At 21.0% G+C, this 22,400-nt stretch overlaps 8 protein-coding genes across 8 annotated transcripts; 3 read left to right on the top strand and 5 right to left on the bottom strand. All coding sequences in view use genetic code 6, as the record gives it.

The window, feature by feature from the left end:
* Positions 1 to 2,151: 2,151 nt before the first annotated feature.
* TTHERM_000294949 (hypothetical protein) lies at positions 2,152 to 2,518 on the top strand (the record flags this gene model as incomplete). Its single annotated transcript, XM_012796902.1, has 2 exons — positions 2,152 to 2,168; positions 2,326 to 2,518. The coding sequence occupies 2 exons, from the start codon at positions 2,152 to 2,154 to the stop codon at positions 2,516 to 2,518; spliced, it is 210 nt and encodes a 69-aa protein (XP_012652356.1).
* A 19-nt stretch (positions 2,519 to 2,537) lies between these two features.
* TTHERM_000294948 (transmembrane protein, putative) lies at positions 2,538 to 3,713 on the top strand (the record flags this gene model as incomplete). Its single annotated transcript, XM_012796901.1, has 1 exon — positions 2,538 to 3,713. The coding sequence occupies one exon, from the start codon at positions 2,538 to 2,540 to the stop codon at positions 3,711 to 3,713; it is 1,176 nt and encodes a 391-aa protein (XP_012652355.1).
* Positions 3,714 to 4,920: 1,207 nt separating this feature from the next.
* On the bottom strand, positions 4,921 to 6,558 carry TTHERM_00294980 (hypothetical protein; the record flags this gene model as incomplete). The annotated part of the gene is made up of 3 exons (XM_001013130.2): positions 4,921 to 6,159; positions 6,217 to 6,315; positions 6,364 to 6,558. 3 exons carry the CDS (start codon positions 6,556 to 6,558, stop codon positions 4,921 to 4,923), a joined length of 1,533 nt encoding a protein of 510 aa, XP_001013130.2.
* A 938-nt stretch (positions 6,559 to 7,496) lies between these two features.
* TTHERM_00294990 (transmembrane protein, putative) lies at positions 7,497 to 8,291 on the bottom strand (the record flags this gene model as incomplete). The annotated part of the gene is made up of 1 exon (XM_001013131.3): positions 7,497 to 8,291. Exon 1 carries the CDS (start codon positions 8,259 to 8,261, stop codon positions 7,497 to 7,499), a length of 765 nt encoding a protein of 254 aa, XP_001013131.1. The 5' UTR covers positions 8,262 to 8,291.
* A 919-nt stretch (positions 8,292 to 9,210) lies between these two features.
* On the bottom strand, positions 9,211 to 14,007 carry TTHERM_00295000 (WD domain, G-beta repeat protein; the record flags this gene model as incomplete). Its single annotated transcript, XM_001013132.2, has 2 exons — positions 13,050 to 14,007; positions 9,211 to 12,806 (listed from the first exon to the last, which is right to left on the bottom strand). Exons 1-2 carry the CDS (start codon positions 13,864 to 13,866, stop codon positions 9,211 to 9,213), a joined length of 4,413 nt encoding a protein of 1,470 aa, XP_001013132.2. The 5' UTR covers positions 13,867 to 14,007.
* A 1,475-nt stretch (positions 14,008 to 15,482) lies between these two features.
* TTHERM_00295010 (hypothetical protein) lies at positions 15,483 to 16,619 on the bottom strand (the record flags this gene model as incomplete). The annotated part of the gene is made up of 1 exon (XM_001013133.4): positions 15,483 to 16,619. The coding sequence occupies exon 1, from the start codon at positions 16,566 to 16,568 to the stop codon at positions 15,483 to 15,485; it is 1,086 nt and encodes a 361-aa protein (XP_001013133.3). The 5' UTR covers positions 16,569 to 16,619.
* Positions 16,620 to 18,381: 1,762 nt separating this feature from the next.
* Positions 18,382 to 20,235, top strand: TTHERM_00295020 (zinc finger, C3HC4 type (RING finger) protein; the record flags this gene model as incomplete). Its single annotated transcript, XM_001013134.3, has 6 exons — positions 18,382 to 18,705; positions 18,922 to 19,511; positions 19,564 to 19,672; positions 19,729 to 19,851; positions 19,907 to 20,046; positions 20,106 to 20,235. 6 exons carry the CDS (start codon positions 18,382 to 18,384, stop codon positions 20,233 to 20,235), a joined length of 1,416 nt encoding a protein of 471 aa, XP_001013134.2.
* Positions 20,236 to 21,152: 917 nt separating this feature from the next.
* On the bottom strand, positions 21,153 to 21,865 carry TTHERM_00295030 (Rab-family small GTPase; the record flags this gene model as incomplete). The annotated part of the gene is made up of 2 exons (XM_001013135.1): positions 21,153 to 21,682; positions 21,748 to 21,865. The coding sequence occupies 2 exons, from the start codon at positions 21,863 to 21,865 to the stop codon at positions 21,153 to 21,155; spliced, it is 648 nt and encodes a 215-aa protein (XP_001013135.1).
* Between the last annotated feature and the right edge of the window lie 535 nt (positions 21,866 to 22,400).

Here is a 22,400-nt window from a genome sequence, read left to right as displayed (position 1 = left end):
CCCATAACATTTTATTTTTTTGATTTCTTAATTCAAAATAAAAAATTTAATTTATAACAAATTATATTTTGTTTTTTATAATATTTATTTTTTTATATGTTGATTAAACCCTTTTTTACGAGTTTTATATACAATTAAGATTACTATTACTTATCTATAAATACCATAAACAAACAAATCCTTAAAAATTTCAGCAAAGTAAAATACTTTATATTTACTTTAAATTTATTTCATTTAATTTAAATTATATTTTAATTTCTAATGGTTAATATTTATATTCAATTTTCTTAAAAAACAAACTGCTAAATAGATATCATACTTTATCTTTTGTAGTTAGGTAAGGTTGAAAAAATAGCATCTAAATTTAATAAAGACTCTTTTTTTGAAAGTTTATTCAAGACTGCTTGACACAAAATTGTACATTAAAATATGATTAATATTTTGAAATAATTTTTTTAATTCAAATTAAAAAATTTTTTTAAAGTATGCTTACTTTTTTGAATGATTGAATAAGCTTACTTATCTATGGATTTTATGAGAATTGATGTTATTAATTACAAATGTTTACAAAAAAATTTTAATTGATAATATACAAATGTAAAATTTATCTCAAATAAGTTCTATTAAAAAAATTGCATTTCATTTTATTTATGTTTTACTAATATTTACTGACCTATTATCTCTATCTACCCTTGATAATACCTTAGTTCTTTCAGCTTTTGTCATTTGTTTGGTGCTAAACAATGTAAGCATTTCGTTTTTCTTTTTTTTCTTAAAACCTCATTTAAATTTAATTACATTTGAAAAATTATTCCATTTGAAATATGAATTGTAGGATTTCATGCTGTCAAATTCAAGGATTAATGAGAATTTATACTAATTATCTTCAGAATAACGATTATATTCATCATCTTATTATACAAATCTTCTGTTAGTATTGACACATTTTTTAATTGTTTTATCTCAACAGATAGCACTTATATCAAACTCTTTGAAAAACTTAATAAGATATTAAAAATTAATTTCTCAACAATAAGTTAATTATTTAAAACACAAAAAAAATAATAAAAGAGAAAAAAAAATGAAAAATTTTTGAAGTGTAAATCTGATTCAAAAAATCTTAATTTTGTTTTTTTTGAAAGATAAAATTATTTTTTATTAAATATAATAAAAGAATGAAGCTGTAGCATAAACAAAATTAATTTAAAAGCATAAATATTAAATAATATATCATATGTCACCATCTGTATCAACAGACATGGTTATACTTTAAATTAAGGATTAGCTTTATTTAAAATATTAAAAAGTTTAGATACTAAAAATAATAATAATTTGAATGAAAAGTTAATAAATTAATCATAAACGAGTAATTCAAATTTTTGGATTAAGCCTTGTAAGATTATTTTAATAAATTTAGCATTGCAAAAAAAAATATTATGTATCTTACTAAAGTGGAATAAAAAAATTTAATTCAAAAATTTCTTATGATTAATTTATTTTTGTTAATATTTTTTGGCTAATTATGATAAAATATATTTTTATTTTTATCTTTTGCCTTTTAAATATTTTCGATAGTATTTCTTTCTTTCTTCTTTATAATAATTTTGCTATTTAAATTGACATTTTAAAATTAATTAAATTTTATATCTTCACAATAAAAAATCATTCTTAATAATTTGTTAATTATTTAGTAAAAGATGTTAAATCATAATATCAATGAAAGTTTTAATATGAAATTACTTTTGATCAATTTTTAGTCTTTTGGTCTTAGTAGAGCGTGTACAGGGCTTTGAAAGAAACAAGTTAATCAAGGATATATCTGTAATACTTGTTTTAGCTATATAGAAAAAAGAATATATAAATAATAAAGCATTAAAATATAGCATGATTAAAAATTTATTTTTAAGAATTTATTAGCAAAAGTATATAATTTACGTGTAGAAATTTAAAAAATTAGACAAATTGTGAGTTTATTAATCATTTATTTATTCTACTGAATATTCGTTACGTGTTAAAATTTAAAGTGTTAATTATTTATTTAAATCCTTTGATTATTTTTAATTTATAATTTAAAAAAAGAGATAAAAAAATTATATCTACTAGTTTATTAAATTATTATGACAAGTATACAATATTTAACTACTTAAGAAGATGACACTCTTTAAAAGGTATTTGCTATTATTTTTAGTGCATCCTAAATTTCAAATTTAGTCGCATTAATAATTCTTCCTAATGATAAGCTTGCCTTTTTTAAAATAATACTCACATTAACTTTGATCTTTAACTTGACGATCAAATAAAATAATTATACATTCTTTAAAAAAGTTTTAGATTTGTTTGGATTATAAGAGACTGTTAACATATTTAAAAATTAGGGGAATACTATTATAAGATTTACAGAATTATATTCATAAATTTCTCTGGATAAATTAAAATTGAAAACATTACTGCCTTTTGGTTCTTTGCTTATTAACTACTATTTTGTATGCAAAGATTAAGTAATAATTGCTAATTATGACTATCAATATTTGATAAATATGTGTCTATTTTTGAATTCAATAATAATTAGCTGCTTTTTTATGCATTTAATTTCTAACAGTCATAGTTATTTTTATGATTAGCATATAATTATAATTCTTTCTATTATTTCTCACTTAGGCTTAACTAACTTGAGTTTGCTTTAGAATAGCCTTCTTTTGGTTTTTACAATTAGAGTTACTAGTCTAATAATTTAATATTTAATAATAATATTAAATGACAAACATCCTTACAAGATAGATTGCAAGTATATTTTTTTAGACTTGACTTTAAAGAATTTAGCCTTCTATCCATAAAATTATGGACCCTTTTTTAAATTAGGATATTTTAAATATGGCTATATAAATTATAACGAATTTGACGAAATAGCAAAAACTCATTCTTTTTAGATTCTATTTTTCTTAAGGGCAGTGGCCTATTTAGAGATGTTAGCCTTCCTAATTTTAAATATCTTATAGCAATCAGAAAAGTAAGAATAAGGGTTAATTGCTATTAAAATAATAACCTATACTTCATTTATTTTTTATTCAATCATCACAATAATTTACTTTATTTAATAATTAAAAAAAATAATCAATAAAAAATTTGAATACCTTACTATTAATTATTCGACTCCATCAGAGATATTAAGATTAATAAATGATAAAAACTCCATAAACTTTTTATATATTCAAAGAGTTATTTAAGAAAACCAGTAAATATAATAAAGAATAAATTATTAGCCATTAGAAAATCAAGAAGTTAAATACTAAAATTTAATAAAATAACTGTTTTAATTCATTTACTAACAATAACACAAATTGATAGAATAAAGGATAGAAATTCCAAATTTGTTTACTCTAAAATATAATTGTGTTTACTTAAACTCTGAACATTTTTTATCTCATTACTTAAATCATATTAGATAATCAAAAATTTCTTCAAAAAAAAAGATAATTCTGACAAATTTAAAGAGAAAATAATTTAATTACTAGTTAAATTAAGCACTCCTCGATAGGGTTTTTAATTTGGGTTTAGATTCTAATTTCTTTAGGTTTGGAACAGAGACAACAAGTTCATAATTTATAATGTATTAATATATATCTCAGTTATCGCAACTAATAGCGTTTAGAAAATATATTTAACCTAATATGGTTATGAATCCTGCATAATTGACTTACGACTTATTTGAGTGAAAAGCAAATAAATAAATAAATGAATGAATGAATAATTAATTATCTGCCTAAAATTATTAAATGATTAATTTACTTCTAAATCGAAAATATATTTAAATATATTTTACACAAATAAAGAGAAAAGCAAATTAAAATTAAAATTTTTACCATTCATAATAATTAATTTTAATAAAATTAAATATTTAAATTGCTTGTATTGTTTTGTTAATTGAATGTAATAATATAATTATAATTCTTATAATTTAGAGTGAGAAGTAGAGAAATATTTTATTACTTGAAATTATAATTTGATTAGTTTATTTATCAATTGAAAAATAAAATAAAATAAAATAAACTAATTTTAGAAATATTTAAAATATTAATTTTAACATAGTTTAATTTTTTAAAAGCAATTATTTTAAATAATTTAAACTTTAAAACTTTATTAAAAAAAAAATAATTAAAGTCATATAATTTTTAGCGAAAATTAAACAATATTTATTAACTTAAAATTATTAATTAATAAATAAATTAATTTGTTTATTAAAAATTTAATTATTTTAGATAAAGTCTTAAAAAATAAATATTAATTTATTTAACTTTAATTACCTACAATAATTTATTTAAATAAGGTTAGACTTTAATATGATTATTAGGAATAATAATATTATTAAAAATTTTAATAATTTTGAGTGAAAGTAGATAAATTTTTATTTATTTATTTAATTATTTAAAATGGAATAATTTTATTTTTTTTGTTCAAAAATAAAATATAATAACATAAAATATTTTAGGTTAATATGTAGAAAAAAAATGTTACTTTTTCTAGCTTATAATTATCAGGATAAATATTTAAATAAATTTAAAACTTAAAATGAAAAATAATACTTATAAATCATATATTTTTCTATGAAAAATAAAACAATTTTTATTAGTTTACATACAAATATTAATTGATTAATTAGATGAAAAATACTATATATAATACAGATATTTTAGATAAATATAAAGGAAAATAAATGATAATCTAATTTTATTTTTAATTATCAACATTAATTTTTTTAAATAAAGTAAAATTAGAAAATACTTTTTTTTTAATTTATTTATTTATTATTTATTAGATGAATATTATTTTTAAAAATTCTTATTATTTTAATTTTTGTTTTGATTAAATCTGATCCTAAATTTTTAATTTATATTAAAATATTAAACATGTTTGGTAATTAATTCACTTTTATTAATTTTAGTTCTATCTGTAGCTTGGTGACATGTCTCTAATTATCTTATTTTATACTTTTGCAATATCTTTTTTTATAAGATCTAAAACTTCTATATCATTATTTAATTTTTCTATTTTATTATCAATAGTCAATATGTCTTTTTAAAAGTCTTAACTTTTATTTTTTTCTCTTTGCATTTTTTCTTGCTTATTAATCACAACAAATGAAGCTGATTTTTTTCTACTATCTATTTTAATTGGTGATTTTTCATTTTGTTTGGTATCATTTTTATTAGAATTTTTATCTGAATTAGATCCGTTGGAGGATATCAAGTGAGGTGAAGTAGGTTTCCATGTTGGCTTGTTTTTAGTTTGTATGTCGCTTTTAGGGCTTTTAGAAGTAGAATTTTACTCCTTTTATTTAAGCTTATCTGACTATATGTTAATAACAAGAGGTTTGTTTTAATTTGCTAATTAAGATCTCCCTTTCTTTTTCTTTGCAGATAAATCTATTGTTATGTGGACAGGTTCATCATTATCATCACTATCTGTGTGCTGAGGTTATTGCTGCATTTTTTATACAGTTACATTTTAGCTATTTAAAGGATCTTTTCTATATTTATTATTATTTATATTATTTTCTTCATCACTATTATCTTCTTCATCATCTTCTTCTTTAACTTCTTTTTATTATTATGACTAAATATCTTAAAATAATTCATCGTGTGGTTAATATCTTGAAGCAAGTTGCTTGTAAAATCCTTTTAATTGCGATTATCTTTCAAGATCTCCAAAAAAAGCTGTTTATCTACAAGGAGCAGCTGCAAAATCAGGATCTTCAAAGCTCTACTAGTTAGTAATCTATATTCCACCACTTAATTCACCAAATGTGTCCTTTTTTTTTAGTTCTGGCATTTCTTATTGATTCTAATTAGATTCTTATTGAGCTATCCATCCAAAATAGGCTGTAGGTCTTACTTTTCCTTCTTGTATATCTTAATTATTTATTTCATCTTAAACTTTAATTGAGGGCTCTTTATTTTTCTTTTAAATGTAAATTTATGATGGAGACTACTACTCCATTGAATAGTCTTCGTTTTCATAGCTATTTAAATGCTCATTTCTATTTTAAACTTAATTTTGCTCTATATTTTAGATTTCTTGATTATTTTATTAGGAATTTAACTCCTCGAAAATTGTAGCTAACTCATACTTTAAAAATGATTCTTCTAATATATTTGCATCAACCTAATTATGGTAATATTAGTCTAATTTAATTGGCTTATACTTATTAATAATATTTACGTTCAAGGTTTACACTAGATGGATGTATTTAGTTATAAAGTTTACTGATTTCACTATTGATTCAGGATTTTTATTTACCTAGAATCCATCTTACCTTGTCTTTATTAATATTTTGAATATAATTATCATTTAAAAGCAAAATTTTACATTTCTATGAGCCCTTGAAAGTCTTAATTTTTATTTTTCTTTATCAAGTTCGCAAAAGGAATTATCATTTAACATTGATGATTGTAAAGACTACGAAGGCGAAGAAACTGTGGACGCTTTTGGACCGTATAAAGAAAATACATTCCTTGGCTAATTTTTATTGAATAGATCAGAGTTTGATTACTTATTACCCATTTATACTTTTGATCAAATAATTAATTAATATTAAAAATTTAACAAAATTTATAATTTTAAATATGTTGATAATTAATTAGTTTTTTAAAAGTAATTTACAAAACCTTTTAATAAAAAAACATAAATAGATTCCACACAAGCAGAGTATTAAATTTTATTTTAAAAAAACTATGAAGTAAATGAAAATATTTGAAACAAGTAAGCTTCATCTAAATTGAAGAAAAACAAAATATTATCATTTCTTAAATTTAATTTTTATATTTCAACTATTATTTCTACATCCATTTTTATGTATTTAGCTATTTGGTTATTTTATTTATGTCCAAAAGAATTTTTCCCAAGATTTATTTAAATACTTAGTTTTATAAATTAAACTCTTACCTTTAACCTCACTCTTTTCAGTTCATAATAAAAAGAGAGAATACTATAAAAATGTAAAAAAAATTTGAGGATTTTTCAACTTTTCGTAAAAATTGAAAGGTCTGCAAACCCTAATTTGACAATTATTAAAATAAAAAATTAGAAATTATGGTAACCCTAGCAGCTCAAAATGTAGTTCGAAATGAGGTTTTACTTTAATTATGACTAAAATGAGTTACTTTTGATAATATTTTCTTTTTTATTTTGAAAATTTTTAATACTTTAGCAAATTTTCAATGGTATTCAAAGTAAAATTGTTAAAAAATAATTTATAAGTGTAAAACTTACACAATTTATAAAGAAAAATTGTTATTATTTTTTATTATTAAAGTTGAATATAATATTTGACCTAATAAGCAAATATTTTTTAGAATAAGATAAAAAATATTCTATAAAAATAAATTAAGCATATCAATTTAGATTTTATGAATTTAGTTATTTAATTTTATATTATTTGATACTAAATTTAAAATAAATTAATATATAAACAAATAAATGAATTATGTAAAGTTTATTTTTCAGCTTTTTTTAATATTTTATATGGTCTATGTTTGTTATTTGGTAGAAGCTTCGATTTTTTTGTGCTTAATGTAGTCATAGTAAAGCTTACCAAGAGTAAAATGAAGAATTGTTGCCGATATAGCTCCTAAAGCGAGATAAAATGATAGAGGTTTTTTCCAGCACAAAATAGGGTAAATAGGTTCCCAAAGCAGAGTAATAGAAACATTGTAAGATAAATAAATAAACATAAAAGCAAATAAATAAATTTAGTGTCTTTTGTAGAACTTAATATTGTTAAATATCTTATCAAAAATAAGAACAGCATACATACCTCCGTGCTCCGAAATAGTTTAGTAAAAGAATGCAAAATCTCTTGTTCTTTTTACTGTAGCGTAGATAGCGGTCCAATATAATCCAAAAATAACTAATTATATTGAAAAGCCTATTTCAAATAGAATGTGAGCAACTTTCCAATATTTTTACTCAAATTCTTTATCTTTCATTATACGTGTAGCTAAATAAAAGTAAGAAATGTTAATAAAAAGTCCCCAGTTTGTTAAGTAGAGCAGGTTTTCGAAGAATGCATATTTATACTCTGTTAATCCTATTAAAAAGACAGAAATAGAATACAAAAGAAAGATGTATCTAATTATATATAATTTGTTGTTTGATATCAAATGCGAACCAGATACAGACGCTTCCATTTTTATGTCCTTCCATAAAAATGTATTTAACCTTTCATATAAATTTCCTTGATTTACAATTTCTTTTTTTTCTGTCATTTTTTTAATTACAAATCTTTTTATTTTTTATAAATATAAATATTCTTAAATATTAATCACTTTTTCTAAATTTAATACATACATTTATTTTGAGTAAAAATAAAAGAATTCTCTCAATTTCTGATAATCAATTCTAACTATAATTTATATCAAATTGTATCTATTTGATAAGAAACCTAATATCTACATTAGGTATATCTTATCATTAATAGAACTATGATTAATAATCAAAACATTTAATTTTAGCTGTATTTCAAATATTATTTTGGCATAAAATAATCATTCCTTTAGATTATAAACCATTTTTCAATTTATTTTATCTTATTGGATCCACTGTTAATTTAAATTTAATAAAACATTTTTTGTAAAAAAATACTAAAAAAATTTTAATAAACATTTATTGTAGTTCTTTTGAATGTATGGAATTTAAATATTTTTTGGATTTATTTTAATTGAAAAAATATAAATTCAAATAAGTAATCTTTTATAGTAAAAAAATTTACTCTAAATATCAGGTAGTTGTTTACATAATAAGGAATATTAAAAGATAAATTTTATAACTTACAAATTTTAGAAAAAATCAAGAATTTAATCTAAGTCTGTTTGTTTTCTTGCTAGTTTTTACTAAAAATTATAAGGTGAAAAAATATACATATAATCTATAAGTTGAGAATTATTAATTTTAATTTTTTTATACAATCGCATTTTTATTTCTTAAAAAAATATAGTTTTTTTATGATTAAAGGCAGATGCTTGTAATTAAATATATTTGCTCTAATTTATTTAGTGCAAAATTAAACTTTTTAATTTTATTAAATCTTTATTTAAAAATAGAAATGTAGATTAACCAATCTATCTATCCATCGATCGATCCATACTGTGTTTACAGTTTAATTTTACAAATAATTTTATAGGAATATTTACATGAAATTTTATAAAATAAATTAATTCAAAAAACATTATAAAGTTGCTTAACTTCAGAAATTTCATCATTTTTCATTTCATAAAGAGAGTGGATTCTCTATAATTCATTTAATAGCTGAATCATTTCATTTTCATTAGTGCATTCACTTATTTTAGATTTTAGACTGACTATTTGTTTATGGAGATTTAGTGACTCTTGTTATAAAATTCTCAATTAAATCATAATTTATTCTTTGTCATTTAATTGATCTTCAATCTTTTATTTTTAGCTCTGTGAATCATGAGCATTTTTTTCGTAAGAATCTAATTTGTCATAGGTATATAAATTTCCCTAAGATGCATAGTCATTGAAATCAGTAACTTCAACTTAATTGTTCACTTATAAAAAATGTTTATATTACTCTTCACTTTAATTATTGTTATGTAAAAGCTCTAGTTTTTTTTAAAGAGGAGACAGTAAATTGTTTTTTTTATCTTCCTTTACTTCTTTATACTGCTAAATTATTTAATTTTACTGGTCATGCACTTAAACTTTCTCAGGCTTTTTTTAGATTCCATTTGCTCCTTAGTTTGTTCTTTATTTCTAACTTTACAAGTATAAAATATATTCTTTCAAGTCATTGATTTCTTCATCTTATTTTTTGATGATTTAAATTTAATTTTCTGACTTTTCTCTTAGCTGCTTAGTAATATCTGAATATTTTGAAAGCTGGGGCGTTACTTGTTTGATTTCGTTTACAATTTAAATTCTTTCCTCTTCTGATTTTTATAGAGTATCTATGAGCTATTATATTTAATTTTGATACTTTTCTATTGAAGAATTTTGTGTTTATAATTGTTCTTTCATTTCTTTATTTTCTTTTTACAGTTTTTCAATTAAGATGTCTTTTTCTTTTGCTTCATCTATGGCTTTTTAAAGTAATTTTTAATGTTGTGCTGCTTCTGAATTTTAAGTTAGTTTTTTAATTTCTTCCTTCAGATCTTTATCAATAAGATCATCAATATTACTCTAATTAATTGGTGAGAAAGAAGTATTTTTATTATAGTTTTTCATATATGAAGTGTCTCCTTCTTTTAAGTTAAATCCTAAGATGATTTCTTTCTATCTTTACTACGAAGTTTTGAAATCTGCTGATTTAGGAGTAAGAGTTTACTGAGGATTTACTCCTATTTATTATAAATCAAGGTTTACTTTTTATTAAGCAACCTAATATTCTCTTTCTACAGATTCAGTATCTAGAGAAAGAGGTTTTTTATTTTATGCTTTATCTAAACTAATTTCATTTCTTTATTTTTCTTTAGGTTATTACTGAACTTAATTTTAGTTTTATGTTTGATATTGCTGAATCAGCATGTTGTAGTATTCTAATTACTCTTTATGCTCATTACTTGCAGTTTAGTAAAAAGGAAATCTTTACTAAATTTTTTAGTAGGTGTTTTACCCATTAATTTGAATACTTTGGTTAGAATTATTTAATCCTTTTGAAAGAGGAGAGATATTCACTCCTAACTTCTTCTAGTGTATGATTTAGTATTTATCATTGTCATCAAATTGTTTAAGTAAATCTATAAAACTATTTGAATTTTAGAACTTACTTGAGTTTAGCTAATCTTATGAGTTAAGATTATTTATCAAACCGCTTTCTTAAGAAACTTAAATATTATTTAATCCGTTTAGATTATTCTTACCATTAAAATTTTAAGCTAATTAGCTAGAATTTTATCCATTTGTTTTTGTAGAAAAGCCTTCATCTTTATTTCCAATTGCTAACTCGGATTCATTTTATTTTTAAGAAAGAAAGTTCTACTAATTTTAGTTTGCTGCCATTTAATTTTTAAAAATATTCTATTTCTATTCAATTTATTTATCTTGTTACTGCAAAAAATTAAAATCTATCTTTCTTGAATCACAAGTTGAGTAGTTGGGTTAATTATTTGATGAAATATTTTTCTTGTAAGCTTAAGGAGATTTATCATTGTAGTGAGCGCTTTTATAATCCTGAACTTAATTTAATTATAGAGGTTGAGTTTTATTATTTTTATCAGCAGCTTCTTGTAAATTATTAAAATTTTAGTTTTAAGAATCTTCTTTAAAGAATTCTACATTTAACTTTTATAAAGGAGGTTATCTCTGCTGATGAGTAGTTGAAGAAGGCTATATGCTATTATTCATCTTTTTTACAATATTTTAATTACCATTTGACTTATTTTAATTAATTTATTCTTAATATGGATTTTAAAATTAAATATCATTTAGCTAAATGGGTGCAACTTACTATATTTATTCTTTTTAAAATGGATGTGAACCTAAATAAGGAGTGTTAAACTAATTAGAATTAGACTTTGAGCCCCTAGTCACTTCATCATTTTGCTTTTCTATTAATTCAAAACTCTTCTCTTCATATCTATGCTGCAAAGTGTTGTTGTGATGATGATTTTATTACTTCAAATTTGATTGATCAAAATTATTTTCTAAATTGTTAAAAGCAGCATTTGCATTTTGCTATGATTAGCTTTATTAATTATCTGGTTTAATTGATTTATCTTACTGAGCCTACTTTTACTTCTAATTTACCGAGTTTGATTTTTAAGATTAAGTATTCTCTTATTAGAATGAACTGCTTGGACTGCTATCTCCTCCATCTTATATCAAAATTGCTGGTCTTTTTAATGACCAAGTAATAATACTTCCTTCAATATCACCAGATGCAAAACTTGTTTCAGATAATTTACATATTGCATTAACTCTGCAGTCGTGTTTCTCAATTATAAAACTCTCTTACTGATTGTGAATATTTAAAATTTTAATACAACTACCATCACCAATTACAAGCTCATTCTAATTAATAATGCAAGCAGCATATATTGGGTTAATTAATTAAATAACTCGATATTACTAAAAAGAATGTATATTCCAAATTCTTATCGTTTTATCACTGCTACCAGATATCAAGAAATAATTTTATAAATTTTAATCATCATTTCTCTAGTCTTTTTATCCATTAATTGAATAGCTTTCCAAGTAGTACACACTTTTTTCTTTCTCATGCCCTATCAATTCTCCTTTTAATTCAAATTTTTCACTATCCCAAACTTTGATTTCTCCAAACTCTCCAGCTGTAAAAAAAATATTTGGAATTTAATTTATTTTATGCATAACATTGACACTGCCTCTGTGACCCTTGGGATTTTCGTCGTGGTTTCTGATGTAGTACATCAGATTTGTGTTATTTATAATATTAATATTTCCATAGCAATCACCAGCAAATATAGTTTTATTTTTGAAAATCAATAAGCTATACAGTTTATTTTTGCAAGGAATAACTCCATCAATTTTTCTGCTTTACCAATCTATAATTATTACATAATTTTCACTAGTTCCGACTAGCAAATTGTCTTCACAAACAAAATATCTACAACATCCATCACAATCTAAGTTATTAAGAAGAGTTTAACCCTTCCAGTCCCATATCCTAATAGTTTTATCAACAGAACTGCTAGCTAGACAACTATTATTTAATCTACATAAAGTGTATATTCCGTCTTTATGAGCAAGATCTCCATTATTTTAATAAATTACTCGACTCTCAAGCTTAGTAATGTTCTTGATAACTGACTTTTCTGTTATTAAAATAATTAATTAGATGAATAAATTTATTAATAATTAGAATTTATTTCTTAATCATATGAAATAAAAATAATCTAAAAATATAGTTAGTAAAAAACAAACCATAAACTTAATTAGATTTACAAAATTAATTTTTTATCAGATTTAATACAAATCTAAATTGTTAAATTTAATTTATCCTAACTAAATATTTTTTATTAACGAATTCTTTTATGATTTAAAAGTAATAAAACTACCTTCCTATAATATTACATTCTCATCATCTATTGATTCACTGTTAGTAATTATTCTTTTCATAAATTATAAGTGCTGTTATTATAGGAGAATAGCTTTTAAATTTGTTAGTCCACACTTTACTACCAAGCCAATAATAAATAACCCAATAAAAGGATCATTTGCGACTACAGGAATTCCAAAAAATTCATTTAATTTATCTTCACAAGTCTTGTTTGAAATATTTTTCGTAATGACAATAGTATCGTCAACAATATCTGAAATATACTATTATTAAACACTGTAAGGTATAGATACAGTCTTTTTTTTGTTTTGTAAATCATATTGCTCATAGTAGATTTTATCCAAATAAGTTATCACTCCTAAAAATCCTAATTATTCACCTAAATTTATTCTTAATTTGAATACTATCAAAAAGTAGTTTTCTATTTCTTTTTGCTCATAGCTTTCAATTTCATAGCTTTAATGATCTTTTATAAGCTGAAATTTTAATTGAGATGGTCTATACTTAATATCTATCTTTCTAATTGATACCAAATAATGATGAGAAATTAAGCTTGCTAAACATAAAACATTCTTTTCAAAAATAATTTCGCCAATTAAAGCACCTCCATTGTTTGTTTGATTTTAATTACTTGAATTTTTTTCATTAAAGCTAAATAATTACTCTCCTTTCCATCCTTTTTTTTTAATATCTTCAATAAAATCTAAATGATCATTTGAACTATTTTTAATGTTGAATCCTCTAAGCTAACTTTGCTGCAAATTTTTATTTTTAGTTGAAACCTACTATTGGTTTTAAAACTCTACCTTGCTCATAACTCTGACTGCTTGCTTAATTTTAATTATTTGTTGTAACTACAATAAAGTATTAACTTTTACAAATACTATCAAAAAAAATTAAATCTAGTATCTACAAATTTGATTCTGCCTGTTATCAACTTGAATAAATTTCAAAAAATAACAACAAAAATAATTAAATAATTTATTAAAGCATCAATCTTAACCATAAATAACCAAGCTACTTACTGTTATTACTATACCTATTAATAAATGAAATATTAAATTTAATATATTTTGCACATAATTTATAAACATAAATAATTTATAATTTTTAAAAACTAAATTAACTACTTTTCATTAAATTTATTAAATAAAATATATTCAAAATTTATTTTAATCTGTAAATTTATTTAATAATTAAATAAACAAATATAGTTAGTTATTGGTGTTTCAATTTTTATTTATTTAGGTAAAGAAAACTCTAATAGTCCAAAAAATAAAATAAAATCTTTAATTTCTCTTAAATTTTTACATTTTATTTGTTTGGATAATCACAGAATTTTTAAAATCTAAAATTTATTTATTTAATTAAATTTATTATTATAACCGGTTAAAAAGTTTACTTATTATTTGTTTACTTTAAGAGATAATATTTTAAAGAAAAGAAAAAATGGGAAATTTATAATTCAAATATTCTTTTGTCATATTCTAAAGTTTATTATCTTGAAATAATTTTTAAAATAATAAACAAGTAAATTTTTTTATATTCTGTTCAAAAAAATTTATTTTAATATGTTTTTTAATGATTTCAAAAATTTTGGTAATTATTAAATATTTTAATTCAGTGTTTAATTTTTATTTTATTGAAATATTCATGTTTTTAGAGTTGATAATTTATGATATTGTTAAAAAAAACAAATAAATATTTACTTTTATGAGAATAATAGTTAAAAATTAAGCACAACTTACTTTTTAAATCTGTTGTTTAGGTTTTTTTAAATTCATTTTTTTTATTTATTGAATTTAAATTATTCATAAATAATAGGTAATAACTTTTAGAAAACATTTAAATTTAAGAATTATTATATTGATAGCATTTTATATTTAAAAGGAATAAAATTACTTTAACTATTAGAAACTAAAAGTTGATTTTATCTGCTGTTTGATACCACTTTTTTACAAATAATTTGAAGCTTCTGCAGATTTGTAAAGTAATTAAAAACTAAGGATAGAAAAAATTTAATTTTACAAATATCAATGCTTATAAAAATCATAAATTAGTTATGCCTATATATAAAATATAATAAATAACAATTATTTGGATAATTAAAAGATAAAATAAATTAATATAAAATCTAAATTTTAAGTAAAATTATTTTTAAATTTATATTATTGTTGATTGAAGTATTTAAATTTTAGAAATTAATTTTCTTTTATTTAATTTATTTGGTATATACTTAAAAAGATAAAAAATATGAATTTAAAGAAACATTTCAATTTTAGTAAATATATATTTTGAGTATATTCTTTATATTATTAGTAAACAACATATAAGCCTTAGTTGTATTTATGTTAATTTGTTCATGTTTGGCGTCTATTTCTTTTTTTCAATTTTTTATCAATTGCTTTTAATTTTCTTAATAGCATTTAGTTCAGATATCAAATTCTTCAGAAACTTCAAATTCTGAATATTATACTCTTCTTTCTTCAACTCTTTCGAACTTTTCTCCTCTTTGATGTTTTCCTTTGTGTTCTTCTCTTCTATCATTCTTATCCTCTCTGTCTTAATTATGACGTCTATCTCTTCTTTCTTCATGATTTCTTTTTTATCTGTCTTCTCCAGATTTTTCATCTCTGGGATGTCTATTACCTCTTCTTTCTTCAGAGTGTTATCCTCTTCTTTCTTCAGAGTGTTATCCTCTTCTTTCTTCAAAGTTGTTTTATCTTTCATCTCTTCTCTTATCTTAGTTTCTTTCATTGTCATGTTTTCCAAGCTTTAATTACTTTTATCCATTCTATTATTCTTCACTTTGAGATTCACTGCTAGATTCTGATTCACTGCTAGATTTTGATTCATCTCTTTTCTTATTTTAAAGGAATCCTTTTTCCTTACGTCTTTATTCTTCTCTGTGTTTTCTGCAAAGCTTCTTCAAAAGTTCTGGATTAATATTATTAGCTTCAGCAAAGGATCTCATTTAGTTCTTGATTTCTTCCATAGAAATTCCTGATTGCTTTAATTCCTTAAATTTGTTTTTAATGAGATTAATTTATTCAGGAGTTAGCTAGATCTCATTTTCTCCTTCTTCACTGGATTATTCTCTGTGCTTATTTTGATGGCGTCTCATAATATGTTTTTTAATAGAATTAATGTTAATGCCATTCTATTCAGCAAATTATTTGATTTCAGATTTAATCTCTTCAAAGCTCAAATTTTGTGATTTTAATTACATGAATTTTTATTTAAGAATATCCTTTTATTCTTCAGTTAATTCAGGAGCATTTTCAATATCAATTTTCTTTTATTTCCATTGATAGACTTTAGTTAATTTTTCAATGTCTAAGTTGTTATTTTTAGCGAACTCTTCCAAATCTTATTGAGAAATATTTTCTTAAGATAAGAAATCTTTAACTTTATCGTGTATAAAAGAAGATGCATTTTCTATCATCTTCTATCTCATATCGAATTTAGCAATAGTGAATGCTAAAACAAGAGCAATTATTATTAGTTTTTTGTTCATTTTTAATGAGTGATTTTTAAATTTTGTTTATTTTTAATTAATTATTATTTTAATTACTATTTTATTCAAGACTTTTTTAAAGTGAGAGAGTTTGAAAATCAGGAATGAGATTACAGCTCTTTTTTTTAATTCAGGTGGAAAATTCTATCTTTTTTCTTATTATAAAAAGTCTTGCTAACTAATACCGGTTTTAATTTAAAAGTAAAATTTTAATTTTAAAATTAAAATGTTCGTGATTAATCAGATAATTTACTCATCTTATCAATCAATCTACGTTATTACTGCGTTAAATTAATTAATTAACGCAAATCAAAAGGCATTCATTCGTTCAATTTCGAAATATTTTTAAAATTTAAAATTGGCTTCATAAACAAATAAATGTAAACTATTATCAATACTTAATAATAAATAACAATAGCACTGATCTATTTTTGAAAATCTATTTTAATTTTGATTTTGCTGTGCTTTTATTCTGAATTCAAACAAAAAATTTTTAATTAAGTGAAAAAAACTAATATGTATAATGATTGAATGATGAGTTTTTTTCTAAGAGAAAAATAAATTGAAAATTTTTATTTTGTTAAATTTAAAAGTGAGTTTAAGATAATACAAAAGAATCAATGTAGGATTTCATCTATAAAATTTTATTTGAAAGTAAAAAATAAAAAATATTAAATTTTGTTACAAAATTTAATAGAAAATTTATAATATTTCTAACTTTTAAATTATAATATAATAGCGAGATTTATATTAATATTGTATCAATTTAATTTTTTTTTTAATTTAGATTTATTTAATTATTTTTATTATATTATATTTTTTATCTATGATTGATTACTTACTTACTACAAAAATATAAATAAAAATAAGAAGATAGATAGATAGATTATTTGTCTAAAATATACTTTTTGGGCTCATTATACAAAATTTTGTGAGAGAAATTAATAGAAGAAACATACATTTTAAGACATACTATTCATAAAGTTTAATACCATAGATATTACCAAATCATGTATTTTCTTTCTGCTTGATTAAAATATTATTTTATTTCTCAGGATAAAAAAAATTTTACAATATTTGAAAAATAATTAGAAAATACAAGAATAAAATAATTCTGCTTTGAATAAAATACTAAAAAAACAATTTATAGAATCACTAAAATATTAATAATTTGTTACTTAATTTATTAGAAAATTTTTATATCGTCTATTTTATAATTTATTATATACATCAAAATAATTCAAATATAAGTCTCCGCATAAATAAATTTTCTCACCAAGTATTATTTTTAATTGATAAATTTAATTGTAAAAATTATCAACTCTAATTAGCTTTATAAGATGATAATTGAATGTCTCTTTTCCTGAATCAAAAAACATAAAACTATTTATTTTTTCATTTGAAATTTTTTATATAAAACAATTAATAAAAATTGAATAAAATGAAATTCATGCTTTAAGTGAGTTATTGAGTTTAAGTAGTCTAAATTTTTGTATTTCTAGTAAATTTATTTTTAATTCTTAATTGACTTCTTTTTTAAAAAAGTAATAAAATTAATAAAAATATAATCTCTCAGTATTTTTATTATAATTATTTGTTTGTTAAACTTTAGAAATTATTTTTCTATTTATTTGGTAATAAAAATAATTAAAAAAAGTAATTCTACTAATTTAATTTAGTAAAGCTAACCAAAATTTATTTAACGTTAATTGAAAATACATTCTAATTAATATTGTTTTATAATATTTACTTAAATGTTTTACTCATGACATACACACATACAAATATATTTTTTTAATTTTGTAATTTTGTTATGTAAATCTAAATTCATGATCTTAGTTTGTAATTATTCTCAAAAATCACCATAAGAATCAATTTTATTAAATATTTTTAAGCTGAATAAATCTCTATAAATAACAAAGTGATCAAATTCTTCTTTAAATCTATAAAGAAGTAAATAGGAGAAAGTTTATAAAACTCCAAATTATAAAAGCTACTTATCATATTATTATTTTATATCAGAATTCTTTTGAATAAAATTATTTAAATGTTGAGTAGATTTCAAAGTTAATAGTAAAACCCTCAAAATAATTAGTAGGATAATAACATTTCATTTATCTCATATGAAAATGAGAGAGTAAGCATTTCTCAAAAAAACCTTGATAATACTATAGATTATAAATCTAAATATTTACAAAAAAAATCAAGGAGTGAAAATTATTTTCCTCCACAGAATTTTCTCTAAAATTTTTACTCTTAAACATCTTTAAAACACTATTTTATTTAAGAACATTATGCTTTTTTTTTGATAAAAAGCAATTTGAAATTATTTTAAGATTATATTTTTTAAAAGGTAGCTGTAAGAAGAAATTTTTTGGAAAACCTTAAGGTGTCTCTTCACGAATCGTTTGTTACTAATATAGGATTAGTTTGCCTTTCTAGTTTGAAAATTACAGCAATCATTTTAGTTTTTATCTTAGAAAAAATACCAAAACTTGAAAACGGAAACCAAGATTTTTAAATAAATGAGAAGCAATTATAAGGAGTGTATGAGATTAAGCTGTGGCTAATATTTATGATTGCATATGATGGACTGAATATATTTTACTTATTTTATACAATTTACATAATTGGTAAATACAATAAAGCTGCTTATAGGAGAGGGTAAGGAGAAAATTCCTTATAAGATGGATAAATAATTTATAATGATCAGCAGAGCTCTGCATATTTGCAAACTAATTAGATGATACAATCGTAAATAAGTCTTGATATGGAATAAAATTTATATTAAAATGGTCAAAATGATATGATTAATGAACCTTTAAATGAGTACTACTATCAATAATATAGCTCGCCTTTATCAATTAACCACCAAATAAACTTTTTAGAATTAGCAAGTAATAGGAATAAAGTATTAAAGTACAGCTCTCTAGCAACAAAAATGTAATAAATAATGATCTCATCAATAATAAATTTTTTCATTAATTAAAAATAGATCTTACTTAGTCTTGTTCTTATTGGGAAACTATTTTGCATATATTAATAAAAGCTGTTCTAGTTAGTTCCCTTACCATTATTATCTACTCTTATGGCTTGTGGCACTAGTAATATTAATTTTATTCTAGGTTTGTAATAAATCTTTCTAATACTAAAATAAAAGGGATATTTTTCATTTGGAATATAAATTTTACTCTTGCTTTCAATCTGTTTGTGCTTTCCATTAACATTATTCCTTTATGTTTTGATGAGAAATAGAACTAACTCTTCAATTCCGGCAAACAATGTAAAATAATAATATAATTAATAATTTGGCTAAATAATAATATTTATATCAATAGGAAATTATAAAAAGACTATAACCATAAAAATACAAAGACAAAATAAACAATTCAGAATTTGATACATAAAAAGAATGTTGCATTTGTCTGGTAGATTATTAATCTGACGATTTAATCATAAGTTTACCTTGCAGTAAATTGTAAGCCTTAAATATTCTAAATGTTTCTTTCATGTTAAAATTTTTTTTTTTTTAATTAGGCATCATTATCATTATGATTGTGTTGTTAAGTGGTTAAATATCAGTGGAGTCTGTCCTATATGCAAGAAACCTTTGGAGTAATATGTTTAAGAATTAGAAGAAGTAAAGCAAAACTACCAATTCTATTGATATTGTATAAAATAATAAAATGAATAGATTTTAATAAGGATTTAATAAAAAATAAATAAAATATTATGATATAAAAATGGAAATTTTTAAAATAAAAATACAAAATTGTATATATAACTCACTTAATAGAGCATAAATTAATAAATAAATAAAATATAAAATAAATGTAAATAAAATATAATTAAATATTTAAATTAATATAATTAATTTGTAAATACATTTAAATTTAATAAGTATTTTGTATTTAATTTTGCCATACTTTACATTTCCTTCCTTTATATTTATGATGTGTTGTCTAAAAGTGATTTACTATTTGTGGATTTTTTCTTAATGCAAAAAACCTTTGAACAATCAATCTAATATTTATGAGAGAAAATAAAGCTTTCAATCCAATTGATTTTAGGAGAAATGTTTTAAGTAAATAGATAATTTTAGATAAAAAATAAAAAAAGTAATAAAACGATTTGACATAAGATATCAAAGAATTTTTATAACTAATAGTATAAAATGTATATATTGCTAACTTAATTGTGAATTAATAAGTTAAATGTAAATATATAATAAATAAACACAATATCTACTAAATTCTAAATATATTTTATTAAATTATTGTTTTGTATTCAATTTTGTTATATTTTTCTTAATTTTGATTTTTTATCTATCTATCTCATTTTTCCTTTAAAGTTAAAACTCATTTTTTTAAAAATTTTATTAAAAGGTTTGTATGTATGTATGTTTATTATTTGTTTGATTGTTATTAATATATTCATATTTAAAATGTTTATAGCATGTTCTATCTAATTATTTATAATCGATACTAAATATATTCTTTCTCATTATAATTATTATTACAAGGAATCTTTTTGTCACGATTTAGCTTACTCTTACTTACTTCACTTTAAAAAATAGTTAATTTTTCATTCACAACATTTTTTATCTTTTTCTTTATTCTTTTTTTTATTATGTTAATTACCATTTAATAGGATTGAGGCTGTATTACCTTCTGGATCTATTCCTTAAGCAATCAAAGTTAAATACAACTCCTCATTTGCTCTAAAAACCTTTGTTGCAAGATGAATAAAGCATTCACTTATATTTATATTTGTAAGAGAGCTTGTTTCAAAATATTCAAACTAAAAATCATATTTATCTAAAAATTCATTGATCATATCCCTATTTACTACAATTTAATCTGTTAAATCACATTTCGTTCCTATTAAGGCAATTTAAAAGCCTTCATTTATATTAGCTTTAATGAGCTACATCCATTTTTCTAAAGTTTAAAATGTTTTTGCGTTAGTTAAATCAAAAACTAAAAGAATTCCCTATGAGTCTTTGTAAAGATTAAATGTGATGCTTCTATATCTTTCTTAACCTGCTGTATCCCAGACAGATAGTTAAACTTTTTTATTATCAATTTCTATCATTTTAATTGCATAATCCATTCCTTAAGTTGTTTAGAGAATTAGTTTTATTTTCATGATTTAATTTGATTCAATAATGAAAATTTACCTGTTGATGAGCTTGTTGGTATAAATTCATTTTGAGCAAATCTATTTAATAGAGCAGTTTTCCCTACAGAAGATTCTCCTAATATCAAAAGTTTAACTTTTTTAGTCTAAGACTTCATATTTAAATAAACTTAAATTGAAGATATGCTTTGAATTTTAATAACCTCAAACTTGCTATTAATTAATTTTAATTATTTTAGATATATATATCACTTAATAATCGAAGGTACATTTGAATAATTCTTGATGTGTTTGAGTATAATTTTCTGATAAGGAATTAACCAAATTTAAAGTATTAATTTCTATTGTAATTATACATTATCATGAAGAAGATGTCAGTTTATTTACAAATAAAATCTTTAAAAGATCATTGATAAATTATTTTTTAGAGATATTTTATTTTGAGAAAAAAAACTAAAAAATTGGCTTTTAGAAAAATTTTATTAAATATATTTTTTCTTTAAAGTAAAAATATTAAATCTCAAAATTAAAATATTGCTAATCCAGGTATTATAATATGATGAACTGGATAGCATCAATAAATAAATAAGACTAGTTTAGATTGAAAATGTATTTATTAAAAATTTAAAAATGTAAAATTAATTAAAAAATGTCAAGTAAAAAAGTAAAAATGTATGTGTATTACTGTCTGCA

This window comes from Tetrahymena thermophila, assembly GCF_000189635.1.
Source record: "Tetrahymena thermophila SB210 genomic scaffold scf_8254688, whole genome shotgun sequence".
In the NCBI taxonomy this organism is placed as follows: Eukaryota; Ciliophora; class Oligohymenophorea; order Hymenostomatida; family Tetrahymenidae; genus Tetrahymena; species Tetrahymena thermophila.
Note: the sequence above shows the minus strand (reverse complement) of the source record. Positions and strands in the feature narration are given on the sequence as shown.